This window comes from Tursiops truncatus, chromosome 1, assembly GCF_011762595.2.
Source record: "Tursiops truncatus isolate mTurTru1 chromosome 1, mTurTru1.mat.Y, whole genome shotgun sequence".
NCBI lineage: Eukaryota > Metazoa > Chordata > Mammalia > Artiodactyla > Delphinidae > Tursiops > Tursiops truncatus.
The window spans coordinates 141,574,888-141,601,614 of NC_047034.1; the positions used below are offsets into that span (position 1 = coordinate 141,574,888).

The 26,727-nt window shown below is 35.1% G+C and overlaps 1 protein-coding gene across 1 annotated transcript; it reads right to left on the reverse strand.

Moving 5' to 3' along the window:
* Nucleotides 1–37: 37 nt before the first annotated feature.
* On the reverse strand, nt 38–26,338 carry C1H1orf185 (chromosome 1 C1orf185 homolog). Its single transcript, XM_073802781.1, has 5 exons — nt 26,239–26,338; nt 23,266–23,371; nt 12,210–12,339; nt 1,715–1,751; nt 38–507 (listed from the first exon to the last, which is right to left on the reverse strand). The coding sequence occupies exons 1-5, from the start codon at nt 26,336–26,338 to the stop codon at nt 113–115; spliced, it is 768 nt and encodes a 255-aa protein (XP_073658882.1). The 3' UTR covers nt 38–112.
* Between the last annotated feature and the right edge of the window lie 389 nt (nt 26,339–26,727).

Below are 26,727 nucleotides of genomic sequence, written 5' to 3' on the forward strand. Positions count from 1 at the left end.
GTAAAGATCAAGAAAGCAATATTAGCATGGACATGTTAAGAGACTCAGAAGCTGGTAATTCAGTTTTAACTTTACATGATTTCAGTGTACACAAAGTTTCAAAAGAAAAAAGTCATTCAATATTATGTTGAAGGTTTTGTATTTCAACCTCTGTATTTCTTCGTGTAAATATTCCCTTAATGTTGTCATCTTTTTGACCATCATAAAGTGTCATATTTAGTACATTTCCAGTACATTCTTCTAATGGAATGGTTGACAAGTATGAAAATACTTTCTCCATTACAGGCTCCCTGAGAAAAGGCATTGGAGGGCTCTTTTTCACTAGGGAATCATCAGAAAACCAGTCATCAGTTACTTCTATACTTTGGCTGTAATAAGAATCAGATGGTAACGTTGATAAGCTTAAGGTAACACTGCCGGGATTTGTTGCCGAGCTAGTCTCTGAGGAGTCACAAATGACCATTTTTGTTGCAAGGCAGAATTCATCTTTAGAATAATCTTTAATTGCTGTAAAAAAAATTAGATTTACTATGAATATTACATATTTATGAGCCAAATCTTAATTATAAGGATAATGTTACTTTCTAAAATTCAAACTCTTCTTAGGGTTTTAATGAACAGGATGATGCAACAGTGAAAATGCTAAGTTGCTATCATCATCCATACAATGTTAAGTATGTAATGGGGAATCAGCAATATTTTCATGATAATCAAGAGTACAAAAATCTATTCTAAATAAAATCAACCTGTTTTAACAGGAGAAGATTCTAAACAGGCTAGAAAGCTCAGTTCTGGAATGTTCCTTAAAATTAGAGATGGTAGACAGTTTCTTAACTATTTATAGCTAAATATTGTCTTATTTAAAAAATAAATTTTAAAATGCCTCCTTAAGCAGGTAGATTACAAAATGTTTGATCCACAGTGGGAAGGGCCTATGAGTTGGCTTTATACCAAGTAAAGTAACAACTAACATTCATATAGTGCCTTACAATTTACAAAGCAGTTCAATATACTTCCAGATCTCATTTATCCTCTCAGTTATTCTTCAAGGTAGTTATTAGCCCTACTTCACAAAAGATATGACTGAGACTGAGACTTAAAGGAATGTCACCAAAATCAGATACAAAATGGACTTCAATCTAGATTTGTGTTACTCTAAGTCCCGTGCTTCTCCCACTACATTATTTATGCTGCACAGTTGTAAATAAAAAATGTTAAGTTTTAGAAAAGATCACATTTACACAATATCCTAAAATATCTTTTATAATATTTTACATGTTAATTTTTGATATGAATATATAACATTGTTAATGCTGTTTTAAATACCTTATTACATTTTATATTCAGCATTTCTAAAATTATGTAGGAGGGTAATGATTTGAGGTACTAAGTCAATATCTTAAAGGGTTACAAAACACTCATGTCTTTTAACTCTCCATCATTACTATATGGCATTGACTGTGATACCTTTGGATTTAAAGAAGGGACAAAAATTAAAATTTCACATTTTAATTTAAGACAAGACATTATAAATCTTGTTTTCTAAAAAATATATGCCCATTCATATACTAATAAAAGTTTCCCTTGAGTTTTTATGATTTAAAAAAATATTTAGATACTTAGGATATATTTAGGATAGCCTCTTGATTCTTTAAAATGTGAATTGCTGGAAGTTGATTACAATTTATTCTAATAAATTGTTGAGAGAAAGTACCTTTTTTATGTGCTCTTTCCTTTTTTCTTTGCTCCTCCTACATAAAAAAATGTTATTTGTGTTTTAAAAATTAATAGTTTTTAAACAATTTGATATATATTTATATAAGAATAATATATTTTAACATCATAATAAATTTTTGATAGAATCATATTTTCCACGATATGAATTTATTTTACCAAACTATATTGACAGGAAAGAAAAAGTGTTGAGGTATCATCTGAAAAGAATGTGAATTGGTTCAAGAAGGCAGTCTCCAGGATAGGGAAGGAAGGGTGAAATAGAGTTCAATAGGATTATTTCTCTCCATTCTCACTAACTTAGAGTCACTTGGTTAAAACTAGAGAGGGCTAAAAAAGTAATTACAATTCCTAGACTTGCTCATTCTATTAACTAATAACAACAAGAAAGTGAATTCTGGCAGAAGGCTTTTATAAAAATGCGACTATTCTTTTGAAGCAAGTAAAACATTTGATCAAACAATACATTCCAGATGTGTTCTGGGAAGTGTGGTGGTGTAGTAGTTCTCAAACAGGGCATCAGAATCACCTGGTGTGTTTATTAAAATGCTGATTCTTGGACATAATATCAGACCCTACTAAAACAGATTTTCTGGCAGTAGGGTTTAGGAGTATGCAGTGTAACACACTCCTCAAGCAGTTCTGATTCAGTTTTTCCTTAGACCACTAGATAAACAATGAGTTAGTGCATAGGGTGTTTGGTATGCAGTGGGTGAAGACAGAGAGATAATACTGTCTCGTGTTACAGGGGAAGAGTGTGGGTATTCTATGCTGATTTTCATTGTCTTGTTCACCGAAAAAGGCTTGCTTAGGATATACATATATATAGGGTATACATATATATAGGATAACACATAAGTACTTTTTTTTTTTACAACTTACTTTACTTTTTGGTCATATATATAGGATAACACATAAGTACTTTTTTTTTTTTACAACTTACTTTGTATATAGGATATATATATGTATATAGGATATATAGGATAACACATAAGTACTTTTTTTTTTACAACTTACTTTACTTTTTGGTCATTTTCAACTTTTATTAATATAAATGCCAGTATAGGCTCCTGACTTACCTTGCCTGGATTTAGGACCAATTCAATTTGTGACTCCTGTACAAATTATATTAGAACATTGCTTCTCACACTTTCACGTGCCTATGTATCACCTGGGGGAGCTTGTTAAAATGCATATTCTAACTCAATAGGTTTGGGATAGGGTCTGAGATTTTGCATTTCTAACAGGCTCCCAGGTAATGCTGATATTGTTGGTCTGGAAACCACAGAGTAAGGTCCTAGACTGATTAAAATTCTACCCCAACTAAGGGAATGACAAAATGGGCATTCTTATATATTGTTATATATAAATAGGTATAATTTTTCTGGAGGGCAATTTAACAAATCCATTTCTAGAAATTTATTATGCCAGGTAAATAATTTTGGATTTGTATAAATATTCAGTTACCAGAATGTTCATCACAACATTGTTTAGCATTTTTAAAACCTACAATTTAAAATTCTAAAAGTAAGGAAATCTTTAAATATGTTAGGATATGTGGATATTAATACAATGAGTATTCTTTCAAAATGATACTATAGTATCAGAAGTAAGTAAAGACTCAAAAAAATGATGGGGATGTATAAAAAAGAGGAATAATCTTAAACAAGTGGCTCACTGGTTAAATTTAGGAAAATTTGAGCATCAAAATAGTGATAGTAATGGATTATAATCTGCTGAATAAAATAGAAATCCATGAGTCTATATTAATAATAAATAAAATAAGGAAGAGGGTAGGGCTTCTTTCTCACAGTAGAAAGCCAAATGACAAATATGGATGGGAGTGGCAGAATTAGAAAATCATCATATTGTTACAGTTTTGTAAAGATTAGCTCAAGTAATAATAATTTATATAGCTAGTAAGTAGAGTTTGATGAAGAGGAGGATATTTACATGTTTTCAAAGTGTCACCACACAGCTTGTTTATTAACTGTAAGGGTAAAAACAGAAATAATTCAGTGAGGAAAGAACAGACATCATCTTGATTATGTGATCAGCTAAAATCACCAGTGAAGAGCAGATGTACACTGTACGCCTTCAGACGTGATAAACTGCAAGGAAAAGTCACACTGAGGAACAGTCTATGATCTATAAAATAACTGGCTTGTATTCTTCAAAAATGTCAATATCATTGAAAGATAATGGAAATTTTAAAATATTTTGAACTAAATAATTATGAAAACAAAACATAAAATTTGTGAGATGCAACAAAAGAAGGCCTTAGAGGAAAATTTAAATATTAAATGTTTATATTATAAAAGAACAAAAGTCTAAGAATAATAAAGCATAAAACTCCAGGCAAGACTGATTTAGGAAAAGAGAAATATCAGGAATAAGAAGAGTACCATCACTAAAGATTCTATAGATTTTAGAAGCATAATAAGAAGAAACTACTAAAAACTTTCTGCCAATAAACTTAACAACTTAGGTACAATGGACAAATTTACTGAAAAAAATTTCTAAAACATACAAAATAGAAATATTTTGTATGTTCCACATCTGTTAAAGGAGCTAAATTCATAGCCAAAAATTTTCTCGGACTTCCCTGGTAGTGCAGTGGTTGAGAGTCCACCTGCCGATGCAGGGGACATGGGTTCGTGCCCCAGTCCGGGGAGATCCCACATGCCACGGAGTGGCTGGGCCCGTGAGCCATGGCCGCTGAGCCTGTGCATCTGGAGTCTGTGCTCCGCAACGGGAGAGGCCACAACAGTGAGAGGCCCGTGTACCACCAAAAAAAAAAAAAAAAAAATTTCTCTTGAAGAAAATTCCAGACCTTGATGACTTCATTGGTGAATTCTAGAAAAAAGTTTGAGAAGGCAATATAGCCAATTCTACACAAAAATTTTTCAGAAAGTAGAGGAGGAGGAACCATTTCCCTATTGTTTTGTGACGAGAATAAAACTGTGATACCGAAATCTAACCAGATATTACAAGATAAGAAAATTATAGAATAATATCCCTTGTTAACATAGATGCAAAAATTATTTAAAATATATTGGTAAATCAAATCCAGTGGGGTTTATTCCAGGAATACAGGGTTGATTTAACATTTGAAATTCAATGTAATTCACATTAACAAAATAAAAGAGGAAAACTCATGTGAACAATTTTAAAAGGTGCAGGAAAAGCATTTGGCAATATCAGCAACCCTTCATGGCACAAACAAACAGACAAACCTCTCAGGAAAAAAGGAATAGAAGGGAATTTCCTCAATCTGACTATATGCATCTACAAAAAATCTATAGCTAATTTCCTATTTAATGATGAAAAGCTGAATGTATTCTAAGATCAGAATATAAAAAGGATATCTGTTCTCAGTACTTCTGTTCATCATTATACTGGAGGTCCCATCCAATGCAATAAGATGCGAAAATAAAATAAAAGCATAAACATTGGAAAAGAAATAAAACTGATGTTTTTTACAGATCTCATGCTTGTACATGAAGAAAACCTTTTGTGGTCCTCAAAAAAACTACTAGAAGTAATAAATAAATTTATTTATAAAGGTCATAGAACACAGGTCAACTGTAGTAAAGATGGCAATTCATTACAAACTAATGTATAAACTAAATGTAACTCTTGGGACTTCCCTGGCATTCCAGTGGTTAAGACTCCACACTTCCACTGCAGGGGCCATGGGTTCGATCCTTGGTCGGGAAACTAAGACCCCCATGTGGTGTGGGGTATGCTGCGTGGTGCAGCCAAGAAAGAAAAAAAAAAAGGTAATTTTCATCATGATCTCAACAAGATTTTTTTCTAGCTAAAGTTCACCTTAAAATGTATATGGACATGCAAAAGAATAAGAAAACCTAAAACAATGTTGAAAAAGAAGAATGAATTGGAGAAAATAGTACTGCTCAATTTATAATTTAATATACAGCTAGAGTGTCATATTGGTAGAGATAGACACACAGGTCAATAAACCAGATAGAGAATGCAGAAACAGACTAACACATATATGCCCAACAGATTTTTCACAAAATTTGCACAAACAATTCAATGGAAGAGGATAGCCTTTTCAAAAATTAGTGCTGGAATAATATGACATTAATAGCCCCCCAAAATGAACTTTGATTTAAACCTCACACTTTATACAAAAATTAACTAAAAATGGATCAGAGATAGAAATATAAAATGTAAAATGGTAATAGCCAAAACAATCTTGAAAAAGAAGAACAAAGTTGGAGAACTTACTGATATCAAAACTTACTACAAAGCTATAGCAATGAAGACAGTGTGGTATTGGTATAAGGACAGATATATAGATCAATGGAATAGAACTGAGATTCCAGAAATAAATGCTTATATTTACAATCAGTTGATTTTGACACGAGTGCTAAGACAATTTCATAGGAAAATAATACTCTTTTCAACAAATGGTGTTGGGACAACTAGGTTTATACATGCAAATAAGTGAAGTTGGATCAATACCTCATACTATATACAAAAAACTAACTCAAAATGGATCAAACACTTAAATATAATAGCTAAAACTATTAAATTCTTAGAAGAAAACAGAGGTATAAATCTTTATGACCTCAATTAAGGAATGATTATAGATATGACACCAAAGACACAAGCGACAAAAGAAAAAATTAGGTAAACTGGACTCAAGAAAATTAAAAACATTGGTTCTTCAAACAACACCATAAGAAGAAAAGACAACCCATGAAATGGGAGAAAATTTTTACAAATCATATATCTGATATAGGATATGTATCTAGAATATATAAAGAATACTTAAAACTCAACAACAAAAAGACAAATAGCCCAAATTTTAAAAATGGACAAAGCTTTGAATAGATATTTCTCTAAAGAAGATATACAAATATCCAATAAGCACATGAAAGTATTTTCAACGTCATTAGGCTTTAAGGAAATGCATATCAAAACCATGACAAGATACCACTTGATGCCCACTAGGATAACTATAATAAAAAGACAGGTTAAAAACAAGGGTTAACAAGGGTGCCACAAAATATAATCTTCATATACTACCTGTGGGGATATAAAACGGTGCAGTCACTTTGGAAAAAAGTCTGGCAATTCTTCAAAAATTAAACATAGAGTTACCATATGACACAGCATTTCCATTCCTTGGTATATACCCAAGAGAAATGAAAACATATACCTGCACAAAAACTTGTATACGAATATACATAGTGACATTATTCATAATAGTCATGAAGTGGAAACAACTCAAATGTCCTTCAACTGATAAATGGATAAACAAAATGTGATATATCCACACACAATGGAATATTATTCAGCCACGAAAAAGAATAAAATATTGATATATGCAATAACACAGATGGACCTTGAAAACATTATGCTAAATGAAAAGGCAGATACAAGAGACCTTATATTGTATGTATCTATTTATAAGAAATTCCAGAATAGGCAAATCTATAGGTACAGAAAGTATAGATTAGTGGTTGTCTAGGCCTAGGAGGATTGGAGGAAAATGGAGGGGCAGTGATTGCTAAAGGTACAGGGTTTCTTTTTGAGGTGATAAAGGTGTCCTAAACTGCTTGTGAAGATGGTTCTATAACTCTGTGAATATCTATCTAAAAACTACTGAATTAGACACTTTAAAAAGGCAAATTGTATGGTATGTGAACTATACCTCAATAAAGCTATTAAATATAAAACAAAGCAACCTAAAACTAAGAAACTTTTAGAAGAGAACTTAGAAACAAATCCTTGTGACCTAGGGTTAGACTAAGAGTTATTGGACATGACACTTAAAGTATGATTCAAAAAGGAAAAATATACAACTCAACAACAAGGAAGCAAACAACCCAATGAAAAATGGGCAGAAGGCCTAAACAGACATTTCTCCAAAGAAGAAATACAGATGGCTAATAGGAACATGAAAGATGCTCAACAGTGCTAATATTAGAGAAATGCAAATCAATTACATTGAGGTACCACCTCTCACCAGTCAGAATGGCCATCATTTAAAAGTCTACAAATAACAAATGCTGGAGAGCGTATGGAGAAAAGGGAACCTTCCTACACTGTTGGTGGGAATGTAAGTCGGTACAGCCACTATGGAGAACAGTATGGAGGTTCCTCAGAAAACTAAAAATAGAATTACCATATGATCCAGCAATCCCACTCCTGGGCATGTATCTGGGCAAAACTATGATTCAGAAAAATACATGCACCCCTATGTTCATAGCAGTACTATTCACAATAGCCAAGACATGGAAACAACCTAAATGTCCATTGACAGATGAATACATAAAGAAAATGTGATATATATATATATATATATATATATATATATATATATATATACAATGGAATACTACTCAGCCATAAAAAAGAACAAAATATAAAGCCATTTACAGCAACACGGATGCAACTATAGGTTATCATACTAAGTGAAGTAGTCAGAAAGAGAAAGACAAATACCATATGATATCACTTATATGTGGAATCTAAAATATGACACAAATGAACCTATCTATGAAACAGAAACAGAATCACAGACATAGAGAACAGACTAGTGGTTACCAAGGGGGAGGGGGTTGGGGGAGGGGGGAGTGAGAGGTTGAGGTTAGCAGATGTAAGCTTTCATATGCAGAATGGATTAACAACAAGGTCCTACTGTACAGCACAGAGAACTATATTCAATATGCTATGGTAAACTGTAACAGAAAAGAATATTAAAAAAATGTCTATATATGTATAAATGAATCAGTTTGCTGTACAGCAGATTAATACAACATTGTAACTCAACCATCTTCAATAAAAACAAAACAAAACAAAAAGGTAAAATGGATAAATTGGACTTAACCAAATTAAAACTTATGCTGTTTTTCATTTTGAGAGGATGAAAACACAAGTCATCAAATGGGAGAAAATATTAGTAATAACATATCTGACAAAAAGACTTGTATCCAGAATATACTCTCTAACTTAAACAGAAAGGTAATCCAGTTAGAAAATGCACAAGAGACTTGAAGAGACTCTTCACCAAAGAAGATATATGGATGGCAGAAAATTAAAAATATGAAAAGCTGTTCAACATCACTACCCGTTAAAGAAATGCAAATTAAGATCACTAAACACATTTAAATGGCTAAACTTTAAAATGCTGCTAAGTACCAAATGATAAAGAGGATGCAAAAACATGATTATCTTATACGTTACTGGTGGATATGTAATATGGTACAATCTGGAAATCAATCTGGAAATTTCTTTAAAAATTAAACATATTTACCACATGATCCAGGAACTGCATTTCTGGGCATTTATTTTAGAGAAACTAAAACTAATGTTTTCCAAAAAGCCTATACACAAACGATCATGGCATCCTTATTTTGTAATAGCTCCTAAATGGAAACAACCCAAATACTCCTCAATGGATAAATGGTTAAACAAACTGTGATATTGCCACACAATGTTACACTACTAGCAATAAAAAAGGAAAAAACTATTGATACATGCAATGATATGGAGGGATCTTACGGGCATTATGCTAAGTGAAAAAAGGCCAAGCTCAAAAGGCCATATGCTATAAGATTCCATTTATATAACATTCTAGAAATGAAGAAATTACAGTGATGGAGAAAAGATCAGTGGTTGCCACAGGTTAGGGAAAGGGAGTGGGGGAGTGACTATAAAGGGTAGTATGAGGGAGTTCCTTTATGGTGATGGAACAATTCTTCTGTATGTTGATTGTCGTGGTGGTTATACAAACCTATACATATGATAAAATGTCATAGAATTATATATAAAAACAACAAAAAGTGAGTACATGCATAAACTGGTAATCTTTGAGTTAGGTCTGTAGCCTAAATTTCCTGGTTCTGATAATGTATACTTATAATAAAGTATACTTTTCATAAAGTATACTTATATAAGATGTCATTGGGGGAAGTGGGTGATGGGTATACAGGACAGTTTGGTAATTTCTCTGCAACTTTTTGGTCTATAATTCAGAATAAGATAAGATAAATATATTGTATTTATATTTACTAACAACAGTTGGGAAATAAAATTTTTAAATCAATACTATTTACCATAGCATAAAAATAACTATAAATAAAACTAAAACAAATGTGAAGGACTTCTACACTGAAAAGCACGAACTAAAATAAAAGAACACCTCAACAAATTAAATTAATACATTTAAATTAAAGAAGTCAATAAAAGTAGAGTGGGACTTTCCTGGGGCACAGTGGTTAAGAATCTGCCTGCCAATGCAGGGGACACAGGTTTGATCCCTTGTCCGGGAAGATCCCACATGCTGTGGAGCAACTAAGCCTGTGTGCCACAACTACTGAGCCTGCGCTCTACAGCCTGCGAGCTGCAACTACTGAGTCCACGTGCCACAACTACTGAAGCCCGTGTGCTCTAGAGGCCACATGCCACAACTACTGAGCCCACACGCCTAGAGCCCGTGTTCCACAACAAGAGAAGCCCATGCACTGCAATGAAGCATAGTCCCCGCTCGCTACAACTAGAGAAAGCCCGTGCGCAGCAACGAAGACCCAATGCAGCCAAAAAAAACTTTGACAGTTTGGCAACAGAATTAAACACCTCTTACCATTTGATCCAGCAATCATGCTGTTGGTAGTTACCCAAATGAGTTGAAAATATATGTCCACACAAAAACTTGCTCATGAATGTTTATAGCAGCTTTACTCATAATTGCCAAAACTTGAAAGCAACCAAGATGTCCTTCAGTAACTGAGTGGATAAATAAATTGAAGTAGATCCATACAATGGAATATTATTCAGCACCAAAAAGAAATGTGCTATCAAGCCGTAAAAAGACAGAGAGAACTTTAAATGCATATTAATAAGAGAAAGAAATCCAAAAAGGCTACATACTGTATGATTCCAACTATATGACATTCTGGAAAAGGCAAAACTATGGAAACAGCTGAACAATCACTGGCTGGAGGGAAGGATGAACAGGGATGGAACAAGAAGATTTTTAGGGTAGTAAAACTATTGTGTCTGATACTATGATGGTACATACATCTCTGTTTCTCTGTCTTTCTGTCTCTTTGTTCCTGTTTATCTCTGTGTGCATGTGTGTGTGTGCCTGTCTGTCTGTCTGTCTGTCTGTCTCTCTCTCTCTATATATAGATATGTCAAAACCCATAGAATGTAGGATTCAAGAGTGAATACTAATGTAAACAATGGACTTTAGGTGATGTTGTGTCAGTGTAGGTTCATTAGTTGTAACAAATGTACCACTCTGGTGCACGATGTTGATAGTGGAGGAGGCTGCACTTGTATGGGGGCAAGGAGTATATGAGAACTCTATTTTTTTCTCAATTTTGTTGTGAACCTAAAACTTCTTGAAAAAATTAAGTCTATTAAGAAAAAACTACAGTGAGATACTATTACACATCCATCAGATTGTTAAAAATTTAGGAGCTTAAAAACATCAGTATTTGTTGATATGGAGCAATCCTAGCAATTATGCATGCCTGAGGGGAATGTATATTGACAAAACTACTTTGGAAAATAATTTGAAGTTATCTAATAATATTAAACATGCACAAACCCCATGAGTCAGTGATTCTACTGTTAGGTACATTCCCTGTGGAAATTTCCTTTAAAAAACCCAACTGAAAACAACTCAAATGTCCATAACATAAAATTTGATATATTAATACAATGGAATATGATATAACAATAAAAAATGACGAATGATGGGTATATGCACCAACCTGGATGAGTCTCAGAAATGTAATAGAAAAAGGGAAGACTATATTAGATGTGGAGTCCAAAACATATAAAATTTAATAATGCATTGATTAGCTATATCATAGTTTTAAATTTCTACTGGTGTCTCCCTTGTTTTACATTGTCCATACAACTATTTTGATGCCATATAACAGAAAGTTAATTATGTGTCTGCCTTTCCCACTTGTACTACACTAGCACTTTTAAGGTAGGGTTTGTATCTTACTATCCTCAATAGGTAGGGCCCAGAGCTCAGAATGTAATGAAGCCTTAATAAAGCCTTATTAATTTCAATTAGCATTTTGTATTTAATTTCAATTAGTTGGTTTGGTTAGGTTATTTGGTTATCTGAGTATCCTCTTATCTCCAAATCTCTTTCTTCTGATAGGCTTGGCAATTTTTGCTTTGTTTTTTTATGCCATTTATCTTCATCCCTGTAACAATTCCAATATGGGGAATACAGGTTCTCAGGCTAGAGATACAGAGAAGCAACTGTAGAAGGAGACATTTTCATTTAATCTTTCAGTTTCCTGTAATATAAACTCTAACTAGTTTGGGTAATTTAAATTTAGCTCCTTGTTATTGTACCTCAAATTTAAAAATAATAGTGGATAGTTTAAATAATTTAAAGACAACAACGCTAATGACATGGTGTCAAAAGAAATTATTTGAAAACATTGCTATAAAATATTACACACTACCTGTAATTGGAAATTTCCAGTATGAAAATTTTGAGAAATAAAAACACACTGAGATTTAATCTTTGCCTTTGATGGTCTTTGTCTGCATCTCTCATCAATTGTTTTAAACTTGTAATCTTGAAATATTTCTCTGAAAAATATTTTATAGAGAATATTATTAAACATGAATTATAAAACAAAATTATTCTGTTTCCAACAGTTCTACATAAACGTTTTAAAATCAGAATATATTATATATTTATTTTTAAAAGCACAAATCAACTTATATATTCCCTTTTCATATGTTACTGACTTCATTACACCTATTTTGTCCATAGAACATAAATTAAGCTACTTCTTCGCAGGGTTAATATTTCCAGTTTGAAGATTAACCATCAGTTTTTGATAACCTTCTCTCTGGTTGTGAGATAATTAATCGATTTAATGTCAATCAGTCTTTTCATAGATTTGCCTTTAATGGCAAAGGAAATTAAATGAAATGGAACTCAGTGGCCAATTTTATATTTAATAATGTCTCTGGCAAAAGTAAGTAGAAGGAAACTGAATTGAAACTAATGACTTACAAGGGAAGAGTACCTGTGATCTTTATGCATGCAGTCACAAGAAATTTTGAGAGAAGGTTAGAAATAATGAAGCAGCAAGTAAACTGATCAAAGCGGATCAAAGATAGTTAAGTATAAAGGAATGTAGTTTCTAATAGTAATTCTAAACTTAACAATTTAAAAAATAATGCTGATTGCCTTTTCTTCTTTCCGAGGTACTAGAAATTTTCCAAATTAATTCAAGAGATCATATTATGTTACTTATTGCAGTATTAACAATTAAAATTCATTCATTTATTGAATTCAATTGACTTAACAAATATTTACCGAGTACTTACTATGCGCCATGCATTAAACTGGATGTTGTATATACAGTGGCAGGGGAAAAAAAGCACAGCCACTATACTCATGGAACTGTCACTGCTCTCATGGAGCTTAAACACTAGCAAGGAAGACAGGTATTAATAAAACAATCACAAGAAAATGAAAAATTACAACTGTGGAAAGTGTTATCAAGGAAAGCTACCTGCTACTCTGTGAGTATATAAGAAAGGGAATTAACTTGGTTAGAGAGGTCAGGGAAGGCTTTTCTGAGGATGAGATGATTGAATTAGGCATCTGAAGAAATGGGAGTAGTTATTAGATAGAGTGTAGTGGAGGAGGGGAGTTGTAGGAGTAAGAATATTCTAGTCAGAGAGAATATCAAGTGCAAAGACCTAGTGGCCAGATTAGGACAGTGTAGCAGAAGCACAGAAAGCAAGAGGGAAAGGTGGAGATGAAACTGGAGAGTATGCATGGGCAGACATGCAGGGCCTTAAAAGTCATGTGACTTTGTCTTCATCCTAAAAGCAATAGCAAGTCCTTTATAATGTAGTGGGAATGGGGTGGAAGGGTGGGGTGACTTGATCAGATCTGCATTTGGAAAATATCTGGCTGAAGTGCGAAGGAGAGATTAAATGAGGAGTATAGTGAAGATAAAGGGTCAGTTATAACTCTGTAGGACTATGTGGGGGATAATGATAAGTTGGATAGGGTAGTGTCAACGATAATGGAGAGAAATGGATAGATTTGGGCAATTAATGAAGTAAAATAAATAGAACTCGGTGATGGTTCGAATTTAGTAGGGGTGGGAAAGACAGAGGGAGATATCAAGCATGTCTACCATCTTTCAAGGGAAAAAAACCAAAACAAAACAATCCTTCCTTGACCTCACAATTTCTTCCAGTTTCTGCCCCTTTCAGCAACTCCCCAACATCAAAAAAAAAAAAAAAAAAAAAAAGCTTCTTAAAAGGATGTATATACTTGTCTGAATTTTCTCTTGTACTTTACACAAAAGTCAGCTTCTGAACACATCACTCCACCAAAACTGTTCAAGGCTACCAATAACTTCCATGTCGCTATTCCAAAACTTATTTCTCTATCCACATCTTTTTCAACCTTTTTTTTTTTTTTTTTTTTGCGGTACGCGAGCCTCTCACCGTTGTGGACTCTCCCATTGCGGAGCACAGGCTCCGGACGCGCAGGCTCAGCGGCCATGGCTCACGGGCCCAGCCGCTCCGCGGCACGTGGGATCTTTCCGGACCGGGGCACGAACCCGTGTCCCCTGCATCGGCAGGCGGACTCTCAACCACTGCGCCACCAGGGAAGCCCAAACATTTTCTAATTTTGACTTGCTTAACACCACACATCTTTCTGCTTTTCCTTTTCAGATGTTGTAGATTCTTCCTACTCTTTTTCTATATGTCTAATATTGGTGAGCTGAAGACCAGTCCTATGTTCTTCTCTTTAAACAATCACTCCCTGGTTAGTCTCATCCAGTTGTATGACTTTTTTTTTAATTGGAGTATAACTGCCTTACAATGTTGTGTTAGTTTCTGCTGTACAATGAAGTGAATCAGCTATATGTATACATATATCCCTTCCCTCTTGGACCTCCCTCCCACCACCATCCTACCCATCTAGGTCATCACAGAACACCGAGCTGAGCTTCCTGTGCTTTACAGCAGGTTCCCATTAGCTATCTATTTTACACATGGTAGTGTATCTATGTCAATCCTAATCTGCCAGTTCATCCCACACTCCCCTTCCCCCCATGTCCACCCATCGGTTCTTGTGTCTGCATCTCTATTCTTGACCACAAATAGGTTCATCTGTACCATTTTTCTAGATTCTACATATATTAGTTAATATACAATGTTTGTTTTTCTCTTTCTGACCCACTTCACTCTGTGACAGACTCTAGGTCCATCCACACCTCTACAAATGACCCAATTTCGTTCCTTTTTATGTATGACTGAGTAATATTACATTGTATATATGTACCACGTCTTCTTTATCTATTCATCTGTCAAGGGACATTTAGGTTGTTTCCATCTCCTGGCTATTGTAAATAGTGCTCCAATGAACATGTGTCCTTTTGAATTATGGTTTACTCAGGGTATGTCCCAGTAGTGGGATTGCTGGGTCATATGGTAGTTCTATTTTTAGTTTTTAACGGAACCATCATACTGTTCTCCACAGTGGCTGTATCAATTTACATTCCCACCAACAGTACAAGAGGGTTCCCTTTTCCCCACACCCTCTCCAGCATTTATTGTTTGTAGATTTTTTGATGATGGTTATTCTGACCAGTGTGAGGTGATACCTCATTGTAGTTTTGATTTGCATTTCTCTAATAATTAGTGATGTTGAGCATCTTTTCATGTGCCTCTTGGCCATCTGTATGTCTTCTTTGGAGAGATGTCTATTTAGGTCTTCTGCCCATTTTTGATTGGGTTGTTTGTTTTTTTGATATTGAGCTGCATGAGCTGTTTGTATATTTTGGAGATTAATCCTTTGCCCATTGCTTCATTTACAAATATTTTCTCCCACTCTGAGGGTTGTCTTTTCGTCTCGTTTATGGTTTCCTTTGCTTTTAAGTTTAATTAAGTCACATTTGTTTATTTTTGTTTTTATTTTCATTACTCTAGGAGGTGGGTCAAAAAAGATCTTGCTGTGATTTTTGTCAAAGAGTGTTTTTCTTATGTTTCCCTCTAATAGTTTTAAAGTGTCCAATCTTACATTTAGGTGTTTAATCAATTTTGAGTTTATTTTTGTGTATGGTGTCAGGGAGTGTTATAATTTCATTCTTTTACATGTGGCTGTCCAGTTTTCCCAGCACCATTTATTGAAGAGACTGTCTTTTCTCCATTGTATACTCTTATCTCTTTTGTCATAGATTAGGTGACCACAGGTGCGTGGGTTATTCTCTGGGCTTCTTATCCTGTACATTTGATCTCTATTTCTGTTTTTGTGCCAGTACCATACTGTTTTGATTACTGTAGCTCTGTAGTATAATTTGAAGTCAGGTAGCCTGATTCCTCCAGCTCCACTTTTCTTTCTCAAGATTTCTTTGCCTATTTGGGGTCTTTTGTGTTTCCATACAAACTGTAATTTTTTTTGTTCTAATTCTGTGAAGAATGCCATTGGTAATTTGATAGGGATTGCATTGAATCTGTAGATTCCTTTGGGTAGTATAGTCATTTTCAAAATATTGATTCTTCCAATCCAAGAACATGGTATATTTCTCCATCTGTTTATGTCATCTTTGATTTCTTTTATCAGTGTTTTATAGTTTTCTGTGTACAGGTCTTTTGCCTCCTTAGGTAGGTTTATCCCTAGGTATTTTATTGTTTTTATTGTGATGGTAAATGGGATTGTTTCCTTAAATTCTCTTTGTGATATTTTGTTGTTAGTGTAGAGGAATGGAAGAGATTCCTGTGCATTAATTTTGTATGCTGCTACTTTATCAAATTCATTGATTAGCTCTAGCAGCTTTCTGGTGGCATCTTTAGGATATTCTATGTATGGTATCATGTCATTTGCAAACAATGACAGTTTAACTTCTTTTTTTCCAATTTGTAGTCCTTTTATTTCTTTTCTGATTGCCATGTCTAAGACTTCCAAAACTATGTTGAATAAGAGTGGCGAGAGTGGACATCCTTGTCTTGTTCCTGATCTTCGAGGAAATGCTTTCAGTTTTTCACCATTGAGAATGATGTTTGCTGTGGGTTTGTCATATACAGCCTTTATTACTTTGAGATAGGTTCCCTCTATGTCAACTTTCTGGAGAGTTTTTATCATAAATGGGTGTTGAATTTTGTCAAAAGCTTTTTCTACATCTATTGAGATGATCATATGGTTTTTATTCTTTAATTTGTTAATATGGTGTATCATATTGGTTGATTTGCATATATTGAAGAATCCTTGCATCCCTGGGATAAATCCCACTTGAGAATGGTGTATGATCCTTTGAATGTGTTGTTGGATTCTGTTTGCTAATATTTTGTTGAGGAATTTTGCATCTATATTCATCAGTGATATTGGCCTGTAATTTTCTTTGTGATATTTTTAGTTTTGGTATTAGGGTGATGGTGGCCTCGTAGAATGAGCTTGGGAGTGCTCCTCATTCTGCAATTTTTTGGAAGAGTTTGAGAAGGATAGGTGTTAGCTCTTCTCTAAATGTTTGATAGAATTCACCTGTGAAGCCATCTGGTCCTGCACTTTTGTTTGTTGGAAGATCTTTAATTACAGTTTCAATTTCATTACTTGTGATTGGTCTGTTTATATTTTCTAATTCTTCCTGGTTCAGTCTTGGAAAGTTGTACCTTTCCAAGAATTTGTCCATTTCTTTCAGGTTGTCCATTTTATTGGCATACAGTTGCTTGCAGTAGTCTCTTATGATCCTTTGTATTTCTGTGGTGTCAGTTGTAATTTCTCCTTTTTCATTTGTAATTTTATTGAGTCCTCTCCCTTTTTTTTTTTGATGAGTCTGGCTAAAGATTTATCAATTTTGTTTATCTTCTCAAATAACCAGCTTTTAGTTTTGTTGATCTTTGCTACTGTTTTCTTTGTTAGTATGTCATTTATTTCTGCTCTGATCTTTATGATTTCTTTCCTTCTACTGACTTTGGTTTTGTTTGTCTGTTTGTTTGTTCTTTTTTCTCTAGTTGCTATAGGTGTAAGGTTAGATTATTTATTTGAGATTTTTCTTGTTTCTTGAGGTGAGATTGAATTGCTATAGACTTCCTCTTAGAACTGCTTTTTGTCATTGTCATCTGTTTCTATGTATTTTTTTATTTCCTCTTTGATTTCTTCAGTGATCTCTTGCTTATTTAGCAGTTCACTGATTAGCCTCCATGTATTTGTGTTTTTACAGTATTTTTCCCTGTAATTGATTTCTAATCTCATAGCATTGTGGTCAGAAAAGATGCTTGATATGATTTCAATTTTCTTAAATTTACTGAGGCTTGATTTGTGACCTTGGAAAATGTGATCTATCTGGAGAATGTTCCATGTGCACTTGAGACAAATGTGTATTCTGCCACTTTCGTGTGGAATGTCCTATAAATTTCAATTAAATCTATCTGGTCTATTGTGTCATTTAAAACTTGTATTTCCTTATTTTCCGTCTGGATGATCTGTCTTTTGGTTTAAGTGGGGTGTTAAAGTCCCACACTATTGTTGTGTTACTGTCAGTTTCCCCTTTTATGGCTGTTAGCATTTGCCTTATGTATTGAGGTGCTCCTATGTTGGGTGCATAAATATTTATAATTGTTATATCTTCTTCTTGGATTGATCCCTTTATCATTATGTAGTGTCCTTCCTTATTGCTTGTAACAGTCTTTATTTTAAAGTCTATTTTATCTTATATGAATATTGCTACTCCAGCTTTCTTGTGATTTCCTTTTGCATGGAATATCTTTTTCCATGCCATCACTTTCAGTCTGTATGTGTCCCTAGGTGTGAAGTGAGTCTCTTGTAGACAGCATATAAATGGGTCTTGTTTTTGTATCCATGCAGCCAGTCTGTATCTTTTGGTTGTAGCATTTAATCCATTCACATTTAAGGTAATTATTGATATGTATGTTCCTATGACCATTTTCTTAATTGTTTTGGGTTTGTTTTTGTAGTTCCTTTTCTTCTCTTGTGTTTCCCACTTAGAGAAGTTCCTTTAGCATTTGTTATAAAGCTGGTTTGGTGGTGCTGAGCTCTCTTAGCTTTTGCTTGTCTAAAAAGGTTTTAATTTCTCCATCGAATCTGAATGAGATCCTTGTTGGGTAGAGTAATCTTGGTTGTAGGTTATTCCCTTTCATCACTTTAAATATATCGTGCCACTCCCTTCTGGCTTGTAGAGTTTCTGCTGAGAAATCAGCTGTTAACCTTTTGGGAGTTCCCTTGTATGTTATTTGTCATTTTTCCCTTGTTGCTTTTAATAATTTTTCTTTGTCTTTAATATTTGTTAATTTGATTACTATGTGTCTTGGCATGTTTCTCCTTGGGTATATCCTGCCTGGGACTCTCTGCACTTCCTGGGCTTGAGTGGCTAATTCCTTTTCCATGTTAGGGAAGTTTTTGAGTATAGTCTCTTCAAATGTTTTCTCAGACCTTTCTCTTTCTATTCTTCTTCTGGGACCCCTATAATTCGAATGTTGGTGCATTTAGTGTTGTCCCAGTGGTCTCTAAGATTGTCTTCAATTCTTTTCATTCTTTTTTCTTTATTCACTCCTTGGCAGTTATTTCCACCATTCTATTTTCCAGCTCACTTATTCGTTCTTCTGCCTCGGTTATTCTGCTATTGGTTCCACTAGTGTATTTTTCATTTTAGTTATTGTGTTGTTCATCACTGTTTGTTCTTTAGTTCTTCTAGGTTTTTGTTAAACATTTCTTGTATTTTCTTGATCTTTGCCTCCATTCTATTTCCAACATTTTGGATCATCTTTATTATCATTACTCTGAATTCTTTTTCAGGTAGGTGCCTATTTCCTCTTCATTTGTTTGGCCTTTTAGGTTTTTACCTTGCTCCTCCATATGTAATACTTTTTTTTGTCTTATCATTTTTTTTTGATGTGTGGGACTGTGCTCCTGTCTTACTGGTTGTTTGGTCTGACGCTTCCAACATTGGAGTTTGCAGACAGTTGGGTAGAGCTGGGTCTTGGCGGTGAGATGAGGACCCCTGGGAGACCTCACTCTGATTAATATTCCCTGGGGTCTGAGGTTTTCTGTTAGTCCAGTGGTTCAGACTTGGTGCTCCCACCACAGGAGCTCAGACCCGACCCCCCCAGCCCATGAACCAAGATCCTGGAAGCCACATGGCATGGCAAAAAAAAAAAAAAAAAAAAAAAAAAGAGAGAAGAACAATAAGAAGGAATAAAAATTAAAAAAATTTAGAACACTAACAGATATATTAGAAAAAATAAAAATATAAATGAAACAACAACTGAAAGGTAAAATGGAACCACACTAGTAGGGAAAAAAAAAAAAAGGGCCAGAAAAGACCTTGGCTGTGTGTGGCGAGACTTAAGCAGGGGCAGGGTTTAGGCAGTGGGTGGTGTCTGGGCTCAGTACGCACATGGCTGGAAAAGGCCCTGGTGGGAATGGGGGGCGGGGCTCAGCATGGCTGGAGGGGGCTCAGATTGCCTCTGACCTCAGAGTGTGGAGGATCATGCCCGGGACCCCAGCAGGCTTGCAGGGTCCCGAGTGGTGGCAGGGAACACTAGTCCCATTCCCCCGATCTTCACATCCCCTAGGGTCCCTCCCTGTTCACCTCTACTCTTCTCCCTTCTCTTGTTCCCACGTCCCCAGGACCCATGTGGATGGAGGGTCCTCAGAAGGTGGAGGACCAGACCTGAGGCCCCAGCATGCTCCCCGGGGCCTGAGTGGGCAGGGGAAACGCTGGCCGCATTCCCCTCTGATCCTCCAAACCCCTGAGGGTCTCTCCCTGTCCCTGTTAATCTCCTTGTGGTGAATGGGTCTCTCCAGGCATGGGAACCCCTTCCCTCTCCCAGTCACCCCTCAGGGGTGCCAGTACCATCTCACCTCCACTTCTCTTCCTCCCTTGCTCCTTCCAATGTCCTACCTAGTCACTTGGGGGTTCCTCCCATCCCCTTGGGTGTCAAGGCCACCCACCAGCATCTGGCAGCTGCCCTAGTTGTGAGGAGATGCAAACTCCATGTCCTCCTACTCCACCATCTTGACTCCATGCCCCCCAGTTGTATGATTTTATATACCCTCTATACATTGATAACCTAAATCTTCAGCCCTGATTTCTCCCCTGAAATTCACACATGTATATCTGACTGTCTAACATTTTTACTTGGATGTTTCATAGGCTTTCAAACTTACATCCAAAATACAACTCCTAGTTTACCACCACTCCCTCAACTTGTTTCCCTCCCAATCACCTCCTCATCTCAGTAAATGGCATGATTAACTACTCAGTTGCTCATGATAAAAATGTAGGTATTAGCATTAACTCTGCCATTTCACTTATCTTTCCTTACCTCATCCAATCCATCAATAAGACCTGCTAACTTTACCTGCAAAACTACCCCAAGTCCAGCCCCTTCTCTTCATCTCCTCTACTTCCATATTAGTCTAAGACACAATCATCCTTAACATGGACTCTGCAGTAGCATCCTAACTTGCCTCTCCGCTTTTACTCTTGTTCCATTAACATACAGGATTCATAGACACATAAGAAAAATCTTTTAAAAATATGAATCAGGGCTTCCCTGGTGGCGCAGTGGTTGAGAGTCCGCCTGCCGATGCAGGGGACACGGGTTCGTGCCCCGGTCCGGGAAGATCCCACATGCCGCGGAGCGGCTGGGCCCGTGAGCCATGGCTGCTGAGCCTGCGCGTCCGGAGCCTGTGCTCCGCAACGGGAGAGGCCACAACAGGGAGAGGCCCGCGTACCGCAAAAAAAAAAAAAAAAAAAAAAAAAAATGAATCAGAACTCTCCTACATTGCTGACGGGAACGTACATTCATCTTGGAAAACTGTTTAGCAGTTTCTTTTAAAGCTAATCATACTATCCACCAATTCTACTCTTACCCAAGGGGAGTGAAAGCACATGTACAAAAAGATTAGAATGTTCACAGCAGCCTTATTTCCTAAGGGCTAGATGTTGGAAATGACCTAAATGTCCATTAACAGAAAAATGGATAAACAAACTGAGGTAAATTCATACAATGTAATACTACTCATTAATCAAAAGAATGAACAGATAAATGCAACAGCATAAATGAATCTCAAAAATATTACATTAAGTGAAAAAAGCAGACATAAAAAGTCCATTTATATGAAGTTCAAGAATAGGCCAAATTAATCTATGGTGATAAAAATCAGAATAATGACTGCCTCTGGGTAGGAGGTGGGGAGAAATTCCTGGAAAGCAGGATGAGGGATCCTTACAGGATGATGGAAAATTTCTATATCTTGACTGGGGTTGTGATTACATGGGAATATATTTGTTGAAATTCAACATCATATATTTAAAATCTGTATCTCAAATTTTTAAGTGTTATTAAAATGTAAATCATCTATAGGTGGCATTGTAGTCTTCAAAATGGGAATAATATTACTTCAACTTCATGGGGCAGTTATGAGGTCTAAATGAGATAACTACATATAAAGCACTTAGAACAGTATGCAGTAAACCCTTGATTTTAGCTATTATTATGATGATAATATCCTTCCCTTGCTTAAAACCTTCTGATGGCAGAAATAATAAAATGTAAATTCCATGTTTTAGCCTACAAATTCCTGTGTGATTTGACCCTTATCTCCCTCTTTAATCTCATCATTATTTCCGTCTCACTTCAGTCTACTCACACTGACTTTCTGTTTACTGAACAATACCAAGATCATTCCTACTTGGAGTTTCTGTACTTGCTATCACATTAGCTTAGAAAAAAGCTCTTCCACAGGGTCGTCACATGTCTGGCTTCTTTTTTTAATCTAAGTCTCAGATTAAATACTACCCACTTGAAGAGACATTCCCTGACCACTTTATTTGTTAATTATCTGTCTCCTCCCAGTGGCACTGCAAGTCTGTGAAAGAATGAATTAGTGAATAATTTCTGGTTTTCTGACTTGTGCAAGTGGATAGATAGTATGTATTCATTTGCTGAAATAGGGAATACTGGAAGAGTGTGTGGGAAGATCGTATTACAATTTAAATTTTTTAACATGAGCCAAAGCAAATACTGAACCAATTAAATAATAAAAAAACACCAAATTTTAGGGTTGAAAGGAACTGAGGTATCAAGTATCTTTTTTCCATCTCCGGCAAAAGACTACATTTAGACCATACCAGAGATTCTGTCAGCTCTCTTCTTAAATATCTCCTAAAGAAAGTCTTTTTCTCTCAGTGATGTTTTTAACCTCTAAATTAGTAGTCAAAATTTTAAAAGTTTTCTAGCCTTCTATTATAATACAAACCCATGTCTTCTACAGAATAAAATAGATCTCGTTATTCCTTAAAATTTTAATGCATGAAGATTGCTATTATACTGCTCAGACTATTATACTACTAGGACTTCTCTTTTCAGGCTACTCTAAACATGTAAAGTTTTCTCTCCCCAATCAAATTACAGAATCAATATCATTATAGTTATTTAAATTTAATACCATTTGAGAAAATCTTTCACTGAATTTTTAAAAGAAAAAAAGTCAAATATTCTAATAAATCTTACCTTCGTTTGCAAATCAGGAACCACAAAGCTGATGCCAAAGCAAAGAAACCAATTCCCAAAATAACAGCACCAGCAGCCAGAAAATAGGTTAAGTGGTTAGAAAAACCTATACAAATAAATTATAAAAGATTATTTCAGGCATATACCTTCATTCTCTATGTAAAATTAAATGACATAATAGCTTAACACATAATGTAGTGTTAATAACACATAATGTGTGTTAATACACAGTAACACCCATAAAAACACACATAATGTGCATTAATAACACATAATGTAGTGTTTAAGACATTAATGAGGAGGTTGGGAGACCTGACTTCTGGTCCTTTGCAATTCTAATAAATTTCAAGATCCTGAGTTTGAGAATTACTTGGGGCCTTATCCTCATTAGGGCCCAGGGCACATTTCTTTGACCCTACCAAAATTTGAGACCTAGGTTTTGCTTGTTTTTATACAGCTGTCACCTCCTTTCTTCTTATCTAGTTGTCTCCCTTTCCAGACCAGCTGTGAATTTTTATGCTACTTTTCCAGTATCATTCTTTGCAGTCCTTCAACATAAGAGGATTTCCATTTTATGATTTTTATTATCAATCACTACAAGGAGGTAGGTGAGGGTTGTAAAGAACAAATACGAGGAATTTTTAAAGACCTTAGAAATCTTTAAACATTTTATCTCTACTTTTTCTCAGGAACAGTAAAAGATCATAGCCAAAAGCTAAATAAAAACAATGTAAATAATGATGTATCACAGGTTTATAACTGGAAAAGCCTACAGGAATTATATGGTATAACTCCTTCATTTTCCAGATGATAAAACTGAGGCCCAGGTGAAAGCAGTAAGTGAAGTAAGGTCATGCAGCAAATTAAGGGCAGTCCTCTGTTTTTTTCTATTATCGTATCCCTGCTACCAAACATCTTAATACTGGTATGTATTAAAAAGAATTAAGAATAAAGAAAGCATGAGATATTTATAGTTAGGCTGGTCAAGTATTCATTAAGATTCTGAAATCTGCTACCTAAGCATAAAGCAAGCTGTAGAAAGCTTTCACAGAAGGCTGTATAGAATTTGAAGGGCCTTAAGACAACTTAGGAGTATATTATTTTGGGAAAAAGTGGTTTAAAAGTATAAATCTAATAGAAGATCTTTATGTGTGAACATATTGTAAGTTCCAGTAAGGGTATGAGGTGATAAAGACTTTGTTGTTCCCATACTTTTGTTGTTTTCTAAGTAATTTCCAACTTTCTAGACAGTGCTTCTCAAATCTTAGTTTTCTTTGGGTTCAGAAATATCTACATTTGGAAATTAATTAATGGTACAAAAAAGTTACATAAGGCTATTTATCAAAGTGAAACAATATGAAAAAACACCTCCAATTTTCATTTTTATATATGAAAAAATATAGATATTATGGACCAGATAATCTGTTGTGAGGGGCTGTCCTGTGCATTGTGCCAAAGGTATCTCCAGGCATTACCAAATGCATTCTGATGGGCAGAACTGCCCTCAGTTGAGGTTCACAGGCATAGTGGTATAAGGAAATATCAGATAGGATTAAATGATAAAAGCAAGATAGATAAAACATATATTTTTTAAAAATTTAAAGATATAGTTGTGCTCAAATATAAGATATATATTTCTATGGACGAAAGTAGAAAAGCAACACACAGAAATAAGTAGGAGCTAAAACCACAAGCATGCTAGGCACCGAGATCTGGAAGCAGGAATTAACTAGAAGCAGAGAATATCAGTGAGAGAATTCCCAGACCAAGCCATCCTCTGGCGTGGTAAATGACCAACTCAAAAGAGGACCAAGGAGGAATCTTGGAAATTATAAATTAAAAAATTTTAAGATGGAGTACATGCTTCTTTAAATACAAAGAATTAATGAAATGAAAGATAATACTGAGAGATTCACCCAATTACATAAAAAAGTGAAAAATATGATAAATTATGAGACTTGGAAAAGATTAAGAGCATATAGCATAAAACTAATAGGGGTCCCAAAAGAGAGAATAGAGAAGTAGCAGAGAAGCAATATTAAGAGATACAGCCTAAAAAGGTTTTTTCTTTTCCTTTTTTAAAATTAATTAATTTATTTTTGGCTGCGTTGGGTCTTCATTGCTGCATGCGGGCTTTCTCTAGTTGCGGTGAGTGGGGGCTACTCTTTGTTGCGGTGCACGGGCTTATTGCAGTGGCTTCTCTTGTTGCAAAACACGGGTTCTAGGCATGCAGGCTTCAGTAGTTGTAGCACGCAGGCTCAGTAGTTGTGGTGCATGGGCTTAGTTGCTCTGCAGCATGTGGGATCTTCCCGGACCAGAGATTGAACCCATGTCCCCTGCATTGACAGGTGGATTCTTAACCACTGCACCACCAGGGAAGCCCAGAAGGTTTTTTCTTTAAAAAACTTTTTTTCAATTTACACATACTAAAATTCACTTGTGTGTGTGTGTGTGTGTGTGTGTGTGTGTGTGCAGTTCTGTAAGTTTTGACAAATATAAAAAGTATTTAATCACCACCACAACCAAGTTACAGAGAACTTCCATCACCCCAAAACATTTCCTTGTACAGCCTCTTAGTAGTCAAGTACTAACTGCTGGCAACCACTGATTATTTTCCATTCCTATTCTCTATCCTTATATTTTTGCCTCTTCCAGAATTTCGTATAAATAGAATAACACAGCATGTTGTCTTTTGAGTCTGACTTTTTTAACTTAGCATAATGCATTTGAGATTCAGCCATGTTGTTGCATGTATCAGTAGTTTGTTTCTTTTTATTGCTGAGTAACATTCCACTTTATAGATGGACCACAGTTTATTCCCCAGCTAAGAGACGTTTGTTTGTTTCCAGTTTGGGGTTGTTAGGAATAAGGCATACTATACATTTGCATACAGTTGCTTATTTGAACATAAATTTTTATTTCAGTAGGCTCATATAACAAGTATATATTCAAATTTATAAGAAACTACCAAACTGCTTTCCAAAGTGGCTGTTCTGTCTTGCTTTCCCACCAGCAAATACAACAGTTTCAGTTGCTCTGTATCATGGCTACCACTTGATATTGTCAGTTTCATTTCGGCCATCCTAATAGATGCACAGTGGTATCTTACTGTGGAGATACAGTGGTATCTTCCTTAAATAAAAGGAAAGGAAAAAACCCTTTTAAGCTGCATCTCTTAATATTGCTTCTCTGCTACTTCTCTATTCTCTCTTTTGGGACCCCTGTTTTAATTTACATTTCCTTAGTGAATAATTATGTTGAGTGTCTTTCCACATGCTTATTTGCCATCCATATATCTTATTCAGTGAAGTATTTGTTCAAATCTTTGCTGATTTTTTAGAATTCTTTATATATTCTGGATACAAATCCTTGGTCAGATACATGATTTGGAAATATTTTCTCCCATCTGTGGCTTGTCTTTTCAATTCTCTTAATAGTGTCTTTCACAGAGCAAAACTTTTT

Excerpts from the sequence above, each read along its gene's own strand:
- C1H1orf185 (XM_073802781.1), bottom strand. The coding sequence starts at position 26,338 with ATGAAACTGACAATATCAAGTGGTAGCCATGATACAGAGCAACTGAAA. Across the intron at positions 1,752-12,209 it reads CTGGAAATTTCCAATTACAG|GAGGAGCAAAGAAAAAAGGA; the intron begins GTAGTGTGTAAT and ends TTTTTTATGTAG. Across the intron at positions 508-1,714 it reads GGAAAGAGCACATAAAAAAG|CAATTAAAGATTATTCTAAA; the intron begins GTACTTTCTCTC and ends TTTTTTTTACAG.